The sequence below is a fragment of the Patiria miniata genome, unplaced genomic scaffold, assembly GCF_015706575.1.
Source record: "Patiria miniata isolate m_02_andy unplaced genomic scaffold, ASM1570657v1 HiC_scaffold_13, whole genome shotgun sequence".
Taxonomy (NCBI): domain Eukaryota; kingdom Metazoa; phylum Echinodermata; class Asteroidea; order Valvatida; family Asterinidae; genus Patiria; species Patiria miniata.
Window position 1 is genome coordinate 6,419,451 of NW_024037051.1, and position 20,444 is coordinate 6,439,894.

General features: G+C 43.7%; 1 protein-coding gene across 1 annotated transcript in view; it reads right to left on the reverse strand.

Moving 5' to 3' along the window:
- The window catches only part of LOC119721034, a 43,720-nt gene extending 27,872 nt beyond the window's left edge, over window positions 1-15,848 (reverse strand). Inside the window, exons 1-10 of the mRNA XM_038190911.1 lie at window positions 12,057-15,848; window positions 11,401-11,616; window positions 10,456-10,786; window positions 9,637-9,739; window positions 6,599-6,737; window positions 5,482-5,556; window positions 4,059-4,220; window positions 2,943-3,137; window positions 1,915-2,085; window positions 1,383-1,658 (exon numbers count right to left, since the gene is read on the reverse strand). Of these exons, the coding sequence (XP_038046839.1) occupies window positions 1,383-1,658; window positions 1,915-2,085; window positions 2,943-3,137; window positions 4,059-4,220; window positions 5,482-5,556; window positions 6,599-6,737; window positions 9,637-9,739; window positions 10,456-10,786; window positions 11,401-11,616; window positions 12,057-15,606 (5,218 nt within the window). The 5' untranslated portion in view covers window positions 15,607-15,848. The remainder of the gene's footprint in view (window positions 1-1,382; window positions 1,659-1,914; window positions 2,086-2,942; window positions 3,138-4,058; window positions 4,221-5,481; window positions 5,557-6,598; window positions 6,738-9,636; window positions 9,740-10,455; window positions 10,787-11,400; window positions 11,617-12,056) is intronic.
- Between the last annotated feature and the right edge of the window lie 4,596 nt (window positions 15,849-20,444).

Genomic DNA, 20,444 nt, shown 5'->3' on the forward strand with positions numbered 1-20,444 from the left:
ATGGATGTTTTCAGAGTCATGTTGGGACGACCTTTTTGTCTTCAGGATTCCAGAGGAGAACTTGACTTAAGCTGGCTCATTATGTCGATAAACGTGACCGGCTAACCAAAGACGACGCTGTCTGATGGTTGTGGAAATAGGGGGAAGGGCACCAAACAGAACAGAGTTAGGGATTCAGAGTAAATGATTCACTCAAACTCCTTAGAATTTTAGCTAGAAATCTTCCTGAATCCTCCAAAATCCTTCACTGTGCAGGAAACCAATGGCTTATGCTTTGTATAAAAGGCGTGTGGGATTGTAAGTCAACACTCTTATAAGATGGAAGCAGGAGGTCGTGGGTTCGAGTCCCACCCGAGTGATTTTTTCCAATTTTCACTCGGGAGGTAACACACTGAGTATACAGTGTTTAAACGTCGGTGAAGGGCAAAACCTAATTTGAAATCAACACTCAGTCAAAAACCAAACTGCCAAAATATCATGAAATAACCCACTCGACTGTAAGTAAATAACAGTACAAAACACCCTGTGAAATCGTTGAGTCTGGTACGCTGTCATTCTCAAGAAAAAGAGGAATTTTGTATCAGTACTAACGATAGTTAGAACCTAACCATCACTGAGAACAAACAGTTTTGTCACATATAACATCCCTTAAAAGGCTGTGAGCTGGCTGTTGACGCCATACGCTCAGGTAAGCTAGGTATCAGTATGTAAATACTTTCCCTTCACAGAGCTGGCACTCGGGCACTTACATTTTTTCATGTTGCACCAATGGACATAAAACACTGAATAGCTCTTGTCTGCTGTAAATTAATAGCCCTTAAATCAGTCCATTTCATAAACTTGCAATTGCAAATGATCCTATATCATCCTTTAAACCTTCAAGGGCATCAAGCACAATGTAGAGTGACAGTGGTTGGGTTCTGTCAACGTGATGCTCACAACATCCAAGAGCTACAAACCTCCTGGTGAATTTGGAGGGACCTGGGTTGGGCTTGAAGGGAAATCCAAAATACCATCAGATGGGTTACGGAAACAGCAGATTTTCGATGGGCTACACGTATGAAAACACAAATGAGCTGCGACTAAATTTGACTTCCCGTAGTTAGTAAGTACCATCATCGGCAAAAATTATTTTGAATCAAAACCTTGAACTGAGGTCTCAATTAAAGCAAAAGCTTGACATTTTTAGAAGTTGCGAATCAGACTCAATACTTGTCACACTGTTTACTTGGGTCGTTTGGATGTTTGGGGGAAGTATTCATGACAGTGGTAATTATTTTTTTTACAGTCAGTCAAGTTTGACTATTTCCTCAAGACACAACAGGACCACCCTCTCAGAAATGCTGTTAAAAAAAAAAAAAACCAGGGAGGGTGATATTTACTGTTGATGTCATTCAGCGCGCTGTCTAAGGCGGACGTGCTGCCCGTGCTGGCCACTTCCCAATAGTAGGACATGTCGCGGCCACCACTCCCCCTTGACCGGCGGGCATCGATGCGGATATCCCCGCAGCTGGGCAGCTTAGGAGGACCGGTCACTATGGCCTCGGGCTGGACGGGGTTGTCTGGAGCACGGACGCTGAAGGACGTGGACTCCACGGAATGGGAGAAGTCTTGGCGGAAGGCCTTCAAGGCGTCAGGCTTGACTGCCATAGGAGTACCTGTGAAGTAGTACGAGTTACATATAATGGTCATTCGATAAATTTGGGGTCCACTTTTTTCCCACATCCTTATAAACATCTATGATTTCACTACCTTTGGCAGGGTTCTAGTAAACACACCTGGGAGAGTTAGGGTTAATGAACAATTTTCCTACCAATGCATAAACTATCAACCTCAAAAGGAATTTGTTACATGCAAGGCAAAAGGGACATTTTGAAGTTGGGACAAATTACATGTAGTCAGTTGGGATCTCACCGATTTCCACCAGATTGTTGCCCTTGCCGATGAGGATGAGCATGGCGGTCGGGTACAGCCACAGGCAGCGGGCGCCCACTCCTAACATCTCGACAGAATTGAACATCTGCCGGCACGAGCGAAGGTTCTCATAGTCCACCGGCATGTCAAAGGTCACCAGCAAGGTTGCCCCTGTAAAACGTAAAGGGTGTGACTTATTTAATTTTGTAAACGTTTAGCAAAACTATAAAGCATCATTTATAAGGAAATAAATGTTTGCTTGGAAGGTATTAAACACTATATTTAGGACTGGTTGGAGTCTCACTATTCCAGACTCCAACCAGTCTTAAACATAGAGTTTAATACCAACCAAGCACATATTTATTCCCATTCATAAATACCTTTTTCGGTAAAAAAAAAAAATATAAACTTTTCGGTCCAAAAGTAAAAAAAAGGAAAAAATTGCCAATGAGTTTGTTCAACATTTTTACTTTCTGTTTTTCAAAACACCTCTCTAGCTATATATGATGTGTCCAGCTTGAGGGTAAGATGTAACGATAATGCGCAGATGCAACTGTGGTGAGTGCATTGTGAATTTAGCACTATGAAATACTGACTCACTGGTAGTATTGCGTATGCCTAAGGAAGGATTGTGAACGCTCAACCAATATAAGGTGAAAATGCACTGGATTTCATAGAGTCCAAATTTCATGTGACACTGGAAAATTGTTTTAAGACCAGCCAGCCATGTCTTTATCATCCGTTTAAGACCGGCCACGTGACGGGCTCTCGACAAATGGGAATGGGCAAACTGTCTTAGGTATCTGTGTGCAACATTTAAACTTTCAAGCCACGTTACAAAGACTGCTGCCTCGGATCACTTGTTATGAAGCACTTTAAGATCAGTGCAGACTGTTCGTTACCCTCATCCATCTATACTCTTGGTCGGAGAGAGGCAATTGAGGTAAGGTGTCATGCCTAAGAACACAAGCACTGTGAACTCAGTCCACTGGGCCATGTGCTCAACATGGTTATTCATAGTCTCTCACCTGAATCAGAAAACTGGATGTTCTCCAAGGTTGGAGCCTGGAAGTAGGCATAGCCATTGACACTGTACTGGCCAAGAGCTGTGGCTCCATAATTGACTGACGGTACAACAATTCCAGAGCCGGAATCAAATGGCATGTCCAGGAGGAACGTCATGGTCTCGTCTGAGTCAAACGTACTGTATGACCTCAAGAAACCTGAACGGGGAAAAAAGGTAAAGACAGAGAAATGAGAACACCGTTACAAATTCCTTAGGGAATTCCAAATGATAAAGACAATCAAAATTTGTAGGACATTACGCTGAGAAGGGAATAAACACGTGCTTGGCCAGTTTTAAACAGTTTTTTAAAACCGCCTCAGGGGCCTAGACGCTGATAATGGCCCAAGCTGAAGGCGATGGACATGGCCAAGCACATATTTATTCCCATTCATAAATATCTTTGAGTCAAAAAGTCAAAACAAGTCAAAACTTATACATTTCCAATGATTTTGTTCAACCATTTTACTTCATGTTTTTTTAAACACCCTGCTGGCATTGTTATGGTATGTGCCTCTCGCGAGTAGTTGTAAACATCTCCTTATATGGAGACTGGCGTGTGCATGGTGTGTACTGGGTGATGTAGTGTGGGGGGGGGGGGGGCTGGTACCATCTTCCGAAATAGGGGGCGCTCTTCAAAACCAGCCATCATGCAAACTACGCATTATGTGCCCATTTTCAGGGTGCATTGTAAGGGTTTTGGGGCTTGGTTTTCATATTCCTCATTCATATCAGAACTCTCTATACCATTTTGGGAAATGGTTACTGAAAACAAATTTTCCGAAATTTTAGGGCAAGTTTTGTTTTCAACTCGAGGGGCCACGCCACATTTATACTCGAGGGGCACATTATGTTCGCAAGGGGCACTAAGGTAAATCGCCCCCCCCCCCCCCCCCCCCGCCCCACCCCCAGTTCCCCCGCCCCTGATTGCAATAGATTCATGACATGAATTGGGACTGGGTAATTTGTACATGACTTGTGAAAGAGTTGGATATTACCCTGGTATTGTGTCCGTAGATTTCTACATTTTTCAGGGGAAAAATAAACTTTCAGAAACAAAAGAAAAGAAATGGGCATGTACCATTGTCCAAGAACACAGAGAGCGTGGGCAGAACGTTCCATTCTGCCGAATATGCCCGCAAGAATGCCAATGCTCCTGTCGCAACGGTAACGGTGATTTCCACATTCTCGACGGATCGGTTAACAGTGAACGTTGTCGGGGATATACTGAGCACCTCAACATCTGCAATGCAAAACGCAATCGGCAATGATTAAACCATTCCCAATACAGTTATACACCAAGATTTAAACAGTCACAGATTTGAGTGCTGGTATGAGAAGAGCTGGTACAGTAGACCTGACCAAATGTGATTGGTTGCAACTGCTTGAGACTGACTGATTCTGACTTACTGATTGGTCAGTGACGATGACAGTGAAAGTAGCTCTTCTAATTCCAGGGTGATATTGAATATAGTTTCATATGTTAATATAGGATTTCGCTGAAAATCGGATACCCATTATTTTTTTCCCCATTTTTGTTAGCATTTAAATCCAACATTACAAACTTGCTTTTCATGGGACCTGTGCAACACTATGTAAAACGATGCTTTTCAACACTAGATAAGAAAAATGTAACTTGTTACAATAAATGTCTTGGTTTTTTCCCCCCAGAATAGACCATTTGCACTGCAGCCATCTTTGGGGTGTGTGTTTTTGTTCAACAAGGATGCGCATGAGTAGACCTCTTGTGAATTCATTGCTATAAAGTAACGTAACAAAACATGGCTCGAACATAACTTCTGAATACATGTACAATCGATCTATACTTTGTCAACCAAACCAAGTCAATATTAAAAGTATTATATCATTATACAGGGTGAGTGAAAAAGAAACGAAACCCAAGTTTTGGCACTGTTGTTTTGGTGAAGTTCTGCATGTAGCACTTTCAAAATCTAAGATGAAAGCCCAATCAATGAGCTTTCTTTTAGTACAAGAATGCTTTTAAAAACAACCACTGTTTTAAAGTTCTGTCCACTGATCACAAAATAAGGTGTGGGTTCTTTCAGAGAAAAGAAAAACAATTCACACTCATGGGCATTGCCAGGATGTTTTCTACAGGGGGGCAAATATTTCCCCCCAAAATCCCTATATTTTCCCGATTGATCTTTTTTTCGAGGGTGGGCAGGGACATCCCCCCCCCCACCCCATTAAATTTACAACAATCTGATTTTGCGCACCGTTTTCTTTCCCCCCCCCCCTTTTTTTTTTTTTTTTTGCTTGCGGGGGGGGGGGGGGGGGGGGGGGGAGGGGGGAGCAGGCAGGCCCAAGCGCCCCCCCCCCCCCCCCCTCTGACTGACGGTACAACAATTTGGGTGTCAGTTTTTGGTTTTTTTACTCACCCTGTATTGATGTCCTAAGGTTATGATCTCACAAGCTCTTGTGAAATTTTAACGAGAATCAACTGTTCAAGTATGACTTAGAGGTGAAAACTCAAAAAATTTTACCTTGGAACACTCGGAGGGTCGAGGTGATCTCCGAAGGCAGGTCAGAGTTGCGACGAACACTCACTTCATAGTCACCTGTGACAGATACGGTAAATTAATTGGTAAAATGTTAAAGTTGGTACGATTTTATTTTCAATAGCTCCTTAGAATCACTGAGGGAGGCAACTGTTGATTTGAAAGTTCATCAAAACTTGTTCTACTTATTTGTGCTGCCACAATGTCCACATATAGCTCATTCAATAATCGGTAATTGTTGAATTCATGACTGTAACAAGTAAGGATGTTAAGATTAGGGCGATTTCCAAAACTACCTTTAAAAAAGTTTATAATTCCAATTCCAAAATGACTTGAATTGTCTTGTGCGCACGAGATGACTTATCAAATCATAAAGTGCGCACTTACTGTAATAGATTGATTATTTCGTGTGCACTTGATAGATCAATTATCTCATGGGCATGTGATAGATCAGTATTATCTCATGGGGACATGATAAATCAATTATCTTGTGCACACATGATAGATCACTTATCTCCTGTGCACTTGACAGATCAATTATCTCATGCGCACTTGACAGATCAATTATCTCCTGCGCAATTGACAGATCAATTATCTCCTGTGCACTTGACAGATCAATTATCTCATGCGCATGTGATAGATCAGTAATATCTCGTGCACACATGATATATCGATTATCTCCTGTGCACTTGACAGATCAATTATCTCATGCGCACCTGATAGATCACTTATCTCTTGTGCACTTGATCAGATCAATTAATTATCTCTTGTGCACTTGATCAGATCAATTATTCCTTGTGCACTTGATACAATTACAGTGCGCACTTGATACATCAATTATCTCATTGCAAGTATCTTTTGCAAACATGATAGCTCAATTACCTCGTGTGTAAAAAATATTTGGAAGACATGTCCCCCCCCCCCCCCCCCCCCCCCCCCCCCCCCCATCGCCACCCATGTTTTGCCTTTTTTGCACGACCATCATAGTTATTGGCAATCAGAATTCAAGTTGTTCATTAAAACTTTCCCGAAGTTATCAAGCAAAGCGATCATTGGTTCCAAAGCAATATATCTTGAATTTGAACCTCTTTGTTTACGTTACCTGGAGTCAACACGGGGACTTCGCACCACAGCAGTGTGGTGTCGATTCGAGCGGCAGCGCCCTCTGTTGTCTGGCCACTGCGCGTGAAGAGACAGGTCAATGAAGCGCCAGCGGTGAATCCCGCTCCGGCCACGCGGACCTGGCAAAAGAAAATTGGTAAAAAAAAAGCCAAAAGCGGTTAATATTTTGTAATTGTGATTTCTAGAATCTGATTTGGGTAATCTTAAGTTACTTTTATTTTAACTATGTTTTCGTTTTTAATTAAATTTCTAGATTTACTGATTGACGGTGACGGGCGGTGGTATTTCAGCGCATGAAAAAAACAAAGACATGGATGTTCTCGAAGTCCATACGAAATTCTCGAATTGGCCATTTTTGTAGAGTTCCCTAAATGTATTTCATTAATTGTTAACTGTTGAAATGGGATGGCGCCATACTTTTTATACAGGCACAATGCAGCCTTATTTTACCGTCATTTTTTTTTTTTTTTTTTTAATATGGCTTTAAACATTAGGGAATGTTTAATTACAAATGTTAAATTATTCATTGAATCAGACTGGAATATATTATACACTAACTTGCTTTCATTTCTCTTCGCAAGTTCCAAAAATTAAGATTGTACATCACTTTCAATTCAATATGGCCGACTCGTGATTCGTGAATGCCCGTAGCATACATTTACTTCTTCGGACTCTGACGAATAAATTGGGGGGAAAACGGATATGTGCAGATTTCTCTCCTAATGGCGTCCCTGCATCTCGCAGATTTCTTTCGGTAAACCTTTTTTTCCTCCCAAAGTACAAGGTAGTTAGATTTGTATTTCCTTTCTTGTTTCATAACTTTGAGGGGAAAAAAATGAAACTCTGTATTGCGTCCGTCTCTTTCCGTGCACTTTTACCTCGAAAAATAGATCACGTTTATTAAATTGCTATATACTTAAGTTTTTCACTTTTGAACATGACATTTTGTTTTTTTAGTTTTGGGACATTACTTCGCAAATTTCGAATTACTTGCAAATTGAACGACACAAGTTCAGCAGTAAGTATCTTTTTACGTGCGCAAAATAATAAACCAACCGAAAATAAAAGCGTGTTTTGAGAGGGAATTGCTTTCCCGTTAAAATAATTCACTGAAAATGCGTCTGGAGGAAAACAAAATCGATTACGTTGAAGAGCACGGTTAGAAAATCTACCAAGATTAAAGCAAAATTTGAATGGGATCTACATGCATGCGATATGCAAAAATCGGTCTGAGTTCTAAATGTTTTTGTCCAAATAGGATGTTACGCCTGGGACAAGGTTCATTATAGACAAACTGAACAAAAGACAGCCCCTCCCCTAGTTGTTCTAACTTCTGTAGCCGTATAACGTTATAAAGTTGTATCTTTGACAGAAAACGGGTCCAGAAACGAGTTTTGTTTGTTTCTGTAGCATCGGTTAAAAAGTTTCGCGCGCGGTGATCAAGCATAATGGAGCTATAAAAAGAAAAGAACTGTGTATATTCGAATTTATACAGACCGTCTTATTTACATCAAATAGCCATGCCCCTTTTTACTACGTAGTGACTAAGATGTTAGTGAGAGAAAGTTATATATAAAAAAAAATTATGCGAGGGCGCTACACAACAATGCAACATACGCTCTTGATCACTGACGTCTTGAGCCAAGACTATGCCGGTCCCCAGAATTTTGACCAAAACTTTTTTTTCCTTTGGTAGCAATAGTACACAAAGATTTTGTCCAATGTGCTCCGCACAGGCTGGTCCCAAATCGATCTCTGATCGATTTTTGTCATGGTGAGACGCGCGTAAAACCGCATGCAAGCTGCCGGGCACCATGGACACCACCAACGCGAAGGTGGATTGTTCTGATGGCAACTTTTCCGCTCCAGCATGCTTGAAAACTGAACAGACCTTGAGCGGGTATTATGTAAGGACAATGTATCATCAATGGGCGATGCTTTGGTCCAAATTTCTTGGTATTAAGCGTCACTTGTGTTATGGAATGTTAACAACAAAAGTGTTTCTTTTTTGGCCGTCTCATCTATATCTTCACAACCGCGTTGGCAACTATGCGCCCATGCGGGCATCGGTCACCAATGTTCCAATTTCAGCTTTAAGTTTCCAGTGCAACATGCGCAATCACAAAGTTATTTTTTGCATAATAACAATAATCTACGGTTGGTTTTGTTACGGTGTAACCCATTGGATTATTGACAGAAAGAAGGGGTAATTCTAAAAGCTAAGATTACGCAGTCAACCACGAAAGCACGACCCATGGTCATCCTAAACATCACGATTAGCATGGGAGCATATGGAGGGGAAAAAACAACCATTGGGCCCGAACGATCAAAAGTTTTCAGTCCAACGGTTATTAATTTCAGTACGTTTATATACATTAGGTTTACGAAAACAATCACCGAAGTTAACTGTGATTTCTCTATTCTTTACAAAATCATTGTAACCTATAAACCATTTACCACTAGTCTTAAATGTCTGTATAGCTGAAGTAACCTGAAACAAATTAACCCTCAACACAGAAGATTCATAGGCCCTAGTAAAAGTAAAATTTTAATAAAATTAGGAAGCGTAAGAGCTTTTTTTAGGCTGAAGCTGGTACAGAAATGCCTTATAAAAACAACTATATCATAAGCTGAGAAATTCTAATGATCTGACGCAATATCTAATGAGAAGAATGAAGGACAGATATTATTTTTGGGAAACGAAGTTGTGTGCCATTAATAATGAGATGTTGAAAACAATGGAGACAATTGGCGCACTGTACAGTCGCTCTACAACGGCAAGGACAAAATCACCTATCAACAATTGAAGGCAATTCAACGACCCAATCTTAAGAATACAATGAATGGTTCTTAGGTTTTAAACTCGAGCGTAATTGTAACAAGTGAAATAGCCTAGTGGTTTGATCGCTGACCCACATGTCGAGAATCGGTGGTTCGAGTCCAAAATGAATGTTCGAGTCTAAAATGAGTATGTCAACAGCTTCTAGCAGCAGGCTATATAGTTTTTAACGTACTCACCCTTGTCTCGACGTTTGGGACGATATTTGGTAGCACCACCCCCACAGCAACGCAATTAGTCCCATCCCCTCCACACACTCCACACGCATCGTATTCAATACCACTGAAACAAACACAATAATACATTTAATAAACAAACACTCAAGTCATTATCAAATTAAGTTTAAGTTCTCAAGTCATAATAGTGGAGCAGATAGATTGATGTTTACCCACTGAGGACACTGAAAGGTGAAAGTATAAGATCAGTTCCAACCACATTATCCATGATTAACTTCTCAGTACCTCAGTGACTAAAACATCGCAAACTGCCAAGATTATGAGTCTAGAAAAGCTCACAACAATACGACGAAAGTTCAATTTTGAACCACATAAAATCCTGAAAATCATCTACTTTGTTAACAAAATGTTAAGACTAACTTAATGTTTCTTGCATTTAATGCTTCTGCCCTATTAATTCTTATTAATGCATACCTAAGTTTATTTTGGCTTAAAAGAAAAGAAAAGTGCGGATATCAGCCCTCAAATGTTTGCCTTTGTTTGGCACTATACACTGCAACAAAAATCCTGGTAAATCTGGGACCTATTTGGTCATTCACTGTAAACAATAACGCTTTTTTTCAGGTCAAATTGACACTGTTGCTAAGGTTTCTGGGTCAAAATGATCCGGAAAATGAGCGGGAAAGTGTCATGATGGCCCGAAAATGTCAGTTTTGACCCCGGAAAAGATTTAGGCCAAATAAAACTCGGTGGATTCCGGATCAATCTGACCATCATCCATGATTTTGACCGAGGACGGTTTAGAGCATTGTGATTAAATACCTTGCGGGGACACCATCGCATCCGGCACACGAGTTCACATCGGCAACAGAGCTGCTCTCGCACTGGCCGCAGACGTTGACGCCTTCCGTCTCGTCGAGCCCCGAGCTGCCACCCCAGCACGCCCCGCAATCATTTTCCTGTGCCCTGGGGAAGCCCGGCCGGACGCAGCTCCCCGTGCAGTCCTTGTACTTGCTGCCCCCGTCGTACACCACGCCTTGCTTGGCCGGCGGCTCGCAGTAGTTGCAGGTGTCGGCCACCCAACCGCCGTCGCAGACACCGCGGCAGTCCAGCCGGCCGTCGTTAGCATCGCGACTCTGGCCAGTTGAGCCACCTAGGAAGGGAAATCGAGGAGAAAAACACACAATTTTAAATTTTAATTTATGAAGAAATGCATTAAACACACACAAATTAAAACCTAACAGCGGTGGATACAGGGGGGGGGGGGCTGCGGAGGGCGCCCGTCTCCAGCAGTTATCTAACTTTTATCAAATAAGGCCGATTTTTTACTTGTGAGAACACTTAAATTCCGTGCCCTGCTACAACCTCTCTGCCAACATTCATGTACCACGATTTGTAAGGCTCAGTCTTATATCATAATATTAGAAATACATTAGGAGAAATCTAAAGAAAAAAATACGTAAGATGAAAAACGAATTAGGCCTACATGTTGTTTTCAAAGGTCAAATTGTGACATTATTTCAAAAAAATTTGAGGAAAAAACAAATCCTGTGCGCAATGCAGGGGATATTCTGTAGGCCTACACAGTCGACTCAAATTTTAAGGTATGTATATTGTGTTTCGGTTTCTCAACGGTGTTGTACATTGCAGGCAAACTATTAATTCCTTGTGGTAGTTTTACTCTGCATTAGGGAAAAGATCCCCGGGCGTCTCATAACCATTTTATCATGAAGTGATATACAGTGATATAAGACTTGTGGAACATACCGACGCATTCACCACATCGATCGACGACTGCGGTGCCGTCACAGGTTCCGTAGCAGTCCCAGGTCTCGCTGTAACCGCGTGCCTTGCGGCACAGGCCGCACCGGTCCATGCCGAAGGTGACGGCCCGTCCCGTGCGGCCACCTACGCACTCCGTACAGTTGTTGACAAAGGCGTTGCCGTTACAGGTGCCGGCACAGTCAACGATGCCACGACATCCTGACAACACAAAGTAATAATTGAGACGGGGGGGGGGGGGGTAAATTTCAGAAAAAAAGGTCGAATTGAAGCTGTTCATAAAACATTGAAACTCAAACCTTTAGCTTTTGATATATTGTGGACACAAAGAGGGCGCCACTTAGTTTGGGTAAAGAGCAGAAACAAGAACAATAGGTCGAAATGACGGCCTCCTATTGTGTCAACAAAATCTCAAAAAGGCTGTACATGTACATGTACTGTTATCCCCAACGTGACAACTTTGACAACAATTATTGCTGTAATGTTAGATGTAATCTTCAAATTAGGTTATGCCCCTCAAATATGTAATCTTTGTTTGAATGATAATCAATATTTAAATTGATCCTTTTTGAACTGCATGTAACACTCAAAAGTACATGAATAACACTAAAAATAACGACTCACATGTACAAAATACATACCTACTTCTTGGCCAGCAGTATAAGCTAATACTATCCTGGTGCACACCGCCCTGGGCGTTCTCTCGCCAGTCGCCCAGTAGACTGGATCAGCCCATGGTACTTCATCAACATCGACGGAAAAACTATCGGTATCCTCCAACTCAGGAAGCAACACGTCCAGCATAGTCTTAATGCCTACGGTGCACCTGTCGACGTTCGAGACCAGACTGAACAACCCATCAATGACACGATCGTAAAACCGTGAGGCTTCTCCTGCCTCATCTGCTTCCAGCAAAGCATCGCAGATGCGGTCGATGCTACCTATGCCCGTGACCACACCCAGGATGGGGTCCAGGAGATCGTACTCGATGTGCGGTCTGGGAGCGTCTCGAAGTCTCTCGTCGTAATCGGAGCTCGACTCGTCATAAAAAGGACCCCTGCGCTGCCAATAGGCCTTAATCTGATCCTTATTGCGACAAAAGGGCAGCGCACTTTCCGTGCTGATGAAGGGAATGACTTCCTGCAGCATCGTGATTATTAAATCGATGAAACTGAAGTCAGCATTTAGAAGTGACTCGATGCCGGGACAGATGCCCTCCTGCTCGAAGCTCTCCCAACCAAGTACGTCCTGGACAATCCGAAGTACTGCATCACCGTCTAGCTCTGCCATGCCAGAGGTTGGATAATGCTCTCCATAGAAGTAGGGAACGGCGACAACTTCACATTTCTGTCGTACTGCCTTAATATCCGTTGCTCTGAGAGCGCCGCACAAATCATTGATCTCATTAGAATCAAGACCGGTGAGCTCTTCAACCAAAGGAACCAGATTGTCACACACGACGGCCATGCCCTCGATTACGGTTTCACTGTTCCATATGGTTCCCAGTGAGGAAAGTACAATCTTAAGCGGAAGACCATCCATAAGGAATCCTGGTGGCAGCTCTGACGAGCCAGCGGACTCGGCGTTCAAAGCCGCATCCAGTAAGCTTGACCATTCAACTGGCGGCCCGTCACCCTGAGTGGCATCAACCAGTGCAACGCAGAGCGAATCAGCGTCTGCGAATCCAGTCCATTCGGGGATCGAGAGCTGTGGATCAAAGTCGGTCAGAGTTGAGACGAATTCCCCACAGGTTTCTTCGTCAGTCGCCACTAACTCCACGTTCTCTTTCATGATGTCTAATAAGCCTCTTATGTGGTCAATTTTGATGTTCCAGAACTCCCAGTCGTCGTTGATATCGTACATGCTAGTGCAAAAGGCAGATGGTGCATCGAACCCACCCACATACGTTAACAGAGACAGCGTATAGTCATTGATGCTCTTTGGTTCGGGCTGGTCATTTCCAAAGTTGTTGACGAAATCGGATGATCTGTTGTTTCTGATAACATCGCATGGTTCGTAAATCAATGAGTTAATAGCTCTGAGGACCACTCTCTCAAGTCCCCGATAAATATCGTCTTCGACCTGATTCGGGGTTTTGACGATTTCCTCCCCGAAGAACTTGCACAAATCAAAGGGGTTCCAATCTAATTCGAACTCCCCCAACACAGGCCAACGGACTCCATCCTTGAACCAGTACCATGTCTCATTCTGTTGACGGTCCCACTCCTCCAAGTACCAATCGAGGTAAAACACCTCCCAGTACGCATCCCAGTCGAAAAGTTCCACAAGACCATAATAGCCCCAGTAACTACACACTTCCCTGACATCATCGTACTGCCGATTGGATGCGCTCTCGCACATCTCATTCAGGTCTGGACCGCGTATTTCTGGTGACAGGGAATCGCACAGCACAGTAAATGCCTCCCCGGCGTTCTGAGCATTGTACATGCGGCCGAAAATCTGAATAAACTGATCTGGTCTGAGGTAGTTGAATGCAGCGTAGGGTCCCCAGAAGGACGTGTCGAACACCGAATACCAGCGCAACAGCATATCGTTAGTGTTGTTGGCGCCAAGAGTCAGATTAAACATTGGCGGTCCCTCAGAATAATTGCCGGGTGAAGACGAATTGAACATTTGTCCGAGTTCCAAAATGTAGTCAACGATGTCTTGTTTGCCAACAAAAATACCACCTGTGGAATTGTCGCCGAATGCGCCTACCAACATGCTGCACAATTCCGCCGTCATATTGGAGGCTGACGCTTCATCATCATCATCATCAACAAGTACGGGGAAAATGACATCTCCCGCCACCCGATTGCATTCGTCTTCATTGTAAGCGAGATTAATCAAGTAATTTGTCACGTTCGTTATCAACTCTTCGTTGGCCTGACTAAAGTCAGACTGATTGACGGACACGTGTTCGCAGAGTGCATGCGAGCTGTTGTAACCACTGATCAAAGCGAGTATTACGTCCACATCAATATCACCAAAATCATCCGAGGAGCCCCAGGAATCCGAGGATCCCAAGGAATCGGAATATCCCGAGGAATCCGAGGATTCCGTGGAATTGAAGGATCCCAAGGAATCGGAAGATCCCGTGGAATTGAAGGATCCCAAGGATCTCGAGGAATCCCAATCTTCACGGGAACCATTGTAGAAACCGCAGCGTGGGGACCACATCTCTAAGGCGACGCTGACCACCAAACGAATCACAGTATCAGTGATATCTTTACCTGACCGGCTATCACCATCGATAAAACTAGCGAGTCCATTACAGTAGCCTTCACTTTCAAGCAAATTGTCCCCAAATTCAAGAGACAGCTTCATTGATAGTTCACGGAAGAAAAAATCACCGGCTCTATTTCCTCGTCCTTCTTCCTCGTTATGGCCATCGTCATGGCCATCATCATGGCCACCATCATCGTCCCTGGTGTTTCTCCTTTTCCGTCTCCCGTCCCCTCCGTCCCCATCTTCCTCATCGTCACCAAAGAGTTCAGTGATGAGACCGTCACAGAACTCTTCGATGCCGGTGACAGGCTGGTTGTTGCCTAACGCCGTACCCACTAGGCCACACACCTCGTCTACCTCGACCGGGAGCTCGATGCCGATCCTGTTTCGGTTATCGCAGACGACGCCGACGGACTGCAGGATCGTGTCGGCTCGGGCGGCATCGCCGAAGACATTCACAGCATCATCGAACGTGAAATCATTAATAATGACTCCGGGAGCTTGGAAAAGATCAGCGAAAATGTTGTCATCGTCGTCATCCCAATCGTCACAGTCGTCGCAGCCACCATCACCAGGGTCATCACTACTGTCATCACTACCGTCATCACTACCGTCATCACTACTGTCATCACCACCATCATCACTACCGTCATCACTACCGTCATCACCACCGTCATCACTACCGTCATCACCATCATGATCTCCACCATTTCCTCCTTCCTCTTCGTCATCTTCCTCCCCAAATCGCTCGTCATGTTCATCCCGCCACTCGCCGCCACCGAACGGATCCTCGATGCCCCCATCAGCGGCAAACTTGTCCAGGTCGAAGCCGGCCTCCCCTGGCGCCGGCTGCCGGTTGAGAGACCCTTCGCTCTCCCAATCATCAGGTCGCTCTTGTCCGGTTGAAGTGTGCAAAAGCACAAGCGTGAACAGGACGAGGAGCATACTCCAGCTCGGACCCATGCTGCTCAGAACTCTTGGACAAGTGCTTTGTCGAGATTTCCTTTCCCGCAGCAGCTATATCCTATGACCATATCCTGTCTTTCTTTGTATCCTATCCAAAAATTTGCTCTTGTCTGAGGAGCAAGCAATACAACTCCGTGCTGATCACGCAGTTGCCCAGCTCCAAAGTAACCTGGATAAAATGTTCATGGAGTAAAACTTTGTGCGCGTAAACAAAATCGATACAGCCTTCGTGACTGCTGGCGGGAGCTTTGTCCCATTATGGATCTATGATTGTCATGAATTATTCACACGACCCACTTCTCTTATCCATCTTACGAATCCACGGACACGCTGCATCCAGAGTCTAGTATAAAGCTGACATGGCTTAATTGACGAGGATCAATTGCCAAAGACGCAAATAAAGCCCAGTCGTTTTTGTTTGGTCTCGTTACCAAGACTCGTGCTGCTGATCAAACGTTATGAAAGCATCAATGATTTTGCCCATTTGTGTTACGGGATGGTTTTTGAGGCAAATCGTGCGTCCGTGAAGGACAGGACGAGGATTTGCACTCTGGATAAACGGGTCTGGCTGTTGTCTGGTGAAATTTCTATTGCCAAATCAATAATAAAATATAGTCTTGATAAAATGATGTCTGTTGGCCGGCCAACAGAAACCCACTGGGGTGTATCCCCACGCACATAATGTGGATCATAACTGAAGGACTTTTTCAACAGCTCAAAACAAAAACATATTATAGGCGCTATTGGTAATAGGTATTATGTAATTTTGCTATTAAAGGAACAGGAAGGTTAATAGGTCAAAATAAATAATAATGGCACACTGGGAAACGTGGTAAATTGCAAGTTGGAATAGCTAATTTCTCGTTTCTGTTTGTTTTGGCAATCTTAAATCATTACAGGATGGTAAACAAGCCGGGCTTTATAATTTGATAATTTGAGAAACTCATAATCTCCAAAATACATTGTGCAGTTATTCATCCCACAGAAATTGAGAAGTTCACGAGTTTTGAAAAGCCCCTTCCCGCTCGGCATATTTGTGACCTTTCGCTCAAAGATCGTGCGTTCATAAACTATTACATTTTCGGTATAAAGCTGAAAGTTTGTTTATATTTTCATTCGCAGCGATCGAAAGCTATAAGTTGATATCTCATTGCAGCATTGTTCAGAATGCTAGATTTACATGGACCGCGTGTAATAATGTGATCAAAACAGAATATTCTATGCAAACTCGGCCAGGCTGTGCTCTCTACACAGTGCCTGTGAAACTAAGGCAGAAGAGAATCGAACCCTTATTGGCTGCAGGAACCGTTGGCTGTGGGTAGCATAGCCCCTACTGGGAATTTGTCGAAACAAGATAATAGTGGGGTAACACCATGTGGAAAGAAATCTCTTCTTGGAAGAAGTGTGGTTCTGAAAAGAACCGGTTGGTTGAGTGTATAAGTATAACTGAACGTTTCGGACAGTGTGCTTTGTCCGTCCTCAGGAGGGTGAGTCCGTCCTGAGCGGACGGACAGAGCACACTGTCCGAAACGTCGAGTAATGCACTCAACCAACCGGTTCTTTTCAGAACCACACTTCTTCCCAGAAGAGATTTTTTTTCCACATGGTGTTCCCCGGATATTTCCTCTATTTCATCTCATCCGCCATGCACAGCTTCAAGTCATATATAAGATAACAAGCTGATTTACCCGATCATAGATCGGGTATAGGGCGTAGTGTTGGGGATGAAAATGTGGGCAGTTAAATGTAAATGGGGGATCATTGAGGAGACATGCAGTTATCGAAAAACAATGTTTGTGGTGTGATCTGAGGCAATTTCTGACCACTGAAACCAATCTGAGCAAAAGATCATCTTTTAAACATCATTTTCGAGCTTGGGGTAATTGAATCATCTACACGGTATTCTGAGCAATGGAATCATTATAGTAGGCTACAATTTTTATTCGGGGAAGAAAAAGTGGGGGGGGGGGACCAAACAATGTCCCCGCTTTAAAATGTGGGGGGGGGGGGTCCCCCTCTTGTTTTCCCCACCGATTTACGCACATGATAATTATGTACCCTGATAACTGTCTGTAAATGTTCCCGTTGGTCTGTTGAATTGGCATTTTGTGAGGCAGTCGCATTGCCGGGAGAACGTAGTGAAAAGGTTACCGTAGTACACAGGCGAAGGCTGATTATACAGTTTTGACAATAAATCATAATGTAATCAAACGTGAAGTTGTCATTTGCAATAGAAATGTTGAGTGTTAGTTACCATAAAATTACAAACGGTGTGAATGATGGAGGAAGGTCATAATTAAGTTTCAGTATTGGACTCTTCAACAAACGTAAACTTGAACTTCTTACAATTTGCGAGACCGTCTGCGAGGAAAAAGTCGATTCAACTTTTATTCAAGTTGGTCAACCATCTAAGAGCAAGTTTTATTCGGCCTCCGAGAAATGTTCGCTCCTGAAAGGTTCCGAGACCGCGGTCTCCCGCGACGCCAAAATGGCTCCACGTCCATAGAAAAATACGGAGAATTTCTTCCGCCAAATCAAGCACTTCAGGTCGTCCTAATTTTTCCGTACGGACCGGCGATCCGTTTTGTCGATTTTTTTGTGACTGCGTTTCAAGATCGCAATATTTGAAGCAATGCATCGACCCTTCGTTGATCCCAAACAGGCCCCCGAAATTATAACGCGACACTGACTGTGACGTGCAGCGAACTCACAACGCTCAGCCTTGGTGGAAGCATAGAGCTAGTGGAAGCGTGGAGCTGTAAACACAATATAGAAGCAACAGCACTCTATCACGCGACGTCACATGCTTGCGCTTCAAATAGCGAGCAGCGTAGACTCAACCTCGTTTCCAGGGTGTGGAGCAGGCTGCAGTACGCGTTGCCAGTGACGGTTTTACGCATAGCCCGGAAGTACTACGCAGTGTAGACTTTCGATTGGTCAGACCGCGGCAAGGCATACTAATGTGTATAGTCCTTCTGGGTATTCGTTGCACTCGGCGCAGGGGCGGCAAGCGAAGCATATGAAAGAATAGGGACACTTGGTGGCCACGCACCATGGAGAAAAAATATTTTGCCAAGGTCACCCCATACTACCATTTGGTGAACACTTCTGCAGAACGGCTGAGTAGAACACGTAAACGAAACCCCTACGTTGAAGCCGCTGACCTCGCACAGTCTAGACTCGCAGAAAAGCCAGCACGGGGGGCGGCCAGGCAGTCAACGTGAAAGCGCACACGACGGCAAATTCCTGCGCAAAACGCAGTCACGAAAAATCGACGAAACGGATCGCCGGTCCGTACGGGAAAATTAGGACGACACGAAGTGTCCGACCCGGCGGAAGACACCCTCCGCATTTTTCCACGGACGTGGAGCGATTTTGGCGCCGCGGGAGCCCGCGGTCTCGGATCCTTTCAGGAGCAAACATCGTCTCGGGGGCGAGTAAACTTCTCTCTTATATATATAGATAGTAAAAAAAAAACACTGACTCGTTACAGTAACTGGAAAACAGGTGATAGCCTATGCCTTTGCAGCCTACCTCTACCACTGTTTGAATTTATCGAGGATAAGGACATCCCTTCCTCACTTTGGGTCAGATTGAAATATGAGGAAATGTGCTCTTGCCGTTCACGATAATAAGATGCTCTTGCCGTTCAAGTCATATATATAAGATAATAGTCATCAAAAAAATATTTTAAAAAACACCACTGACTCGTTACAGTTACTGTAAAACAGGCGATAGCCTATGCCTTTGCAGCCTACCGTACATCTACCACTGTTTGAATTTATCGAGGATAAGGACATCCCTTCCTCACTTTGGGTCAGATTGAAATGTGAGGAAATGTGCTCTTGCCTTTCAAGATAAGAAATCCATTTCTTGTTGATTCTGACTTCCACTGAACTTGCTGAAGTTCTCAGTCGACAGAATGCGTGTATGTACAACGAAACGTGACAAATCTAAGTTGCAGATCCGCGCGAAAAGGATGAGGAGTTAAAAACGTGTTGAATGAAGAAACATCAGTCTCTAAATGTCTCGAAAGGCTCTCCAGGTCGGAATTGCAAGAGAAAGCATGTACTTTCCATAACTCTGCAGGTTGGGCAACCAGAAAATTTAAATGGCGATGTTCTTTTTATTATTATTATTATTATTTTGCAACGAACTTTTCTAGTCACTGACTACAACGCTCACGAGTCAATTGTTAAAAGGAATGGTTCTTGGACTTGACTTCTCTTAAAATAAATCGTTCAAAGACATTGACAAAATGGGGAACCGTCAACATATCAAGGGCGGATCCAGAACACAATTTTTTGGGGGCCAACAAAAATTTTGGTCCCCCCAAAAAGTGGGTCAAAAAATTACGGCGTGGGGTTCGGGGCCCGCTTAAGGGCCCCGAAAATTTTTTGGATTCTAGATGCTCTGTGGTGCAATCTGAGGCAATTTCTTACCACTTTAACCAATGTTTTTTTGAGGAAAAGATGGTGGTGTACTCATTGCCTGCCTTTATTGCGATGTCACATAAAAAAAATTAAAAAATTCGGGTTTTTTTGGGGGGGGGGGGGCATGGCCCCATTTGCCCCCCCCCCCCCCGGATCCGCCCTTGCAACATATGGGCTGGATAGCTCACATGGTAGAGCGCGGGAGCAGCAGTCCGGAGGTCGCAGATCCAAACCCCGCTCCAGTCAAATGCACATAACTTTTTGGACTTCATGTAAGAGAGACGGGTCTGTCAATAATTATCCGATGGCCAGTGTTAGTAGATTGTAACTTTTCCAAATCGTCCAAAAAGTTGGTAGAGACGTGCTTTTTCAAAATCTCGATTTTCTTTTCCGAACAAAATT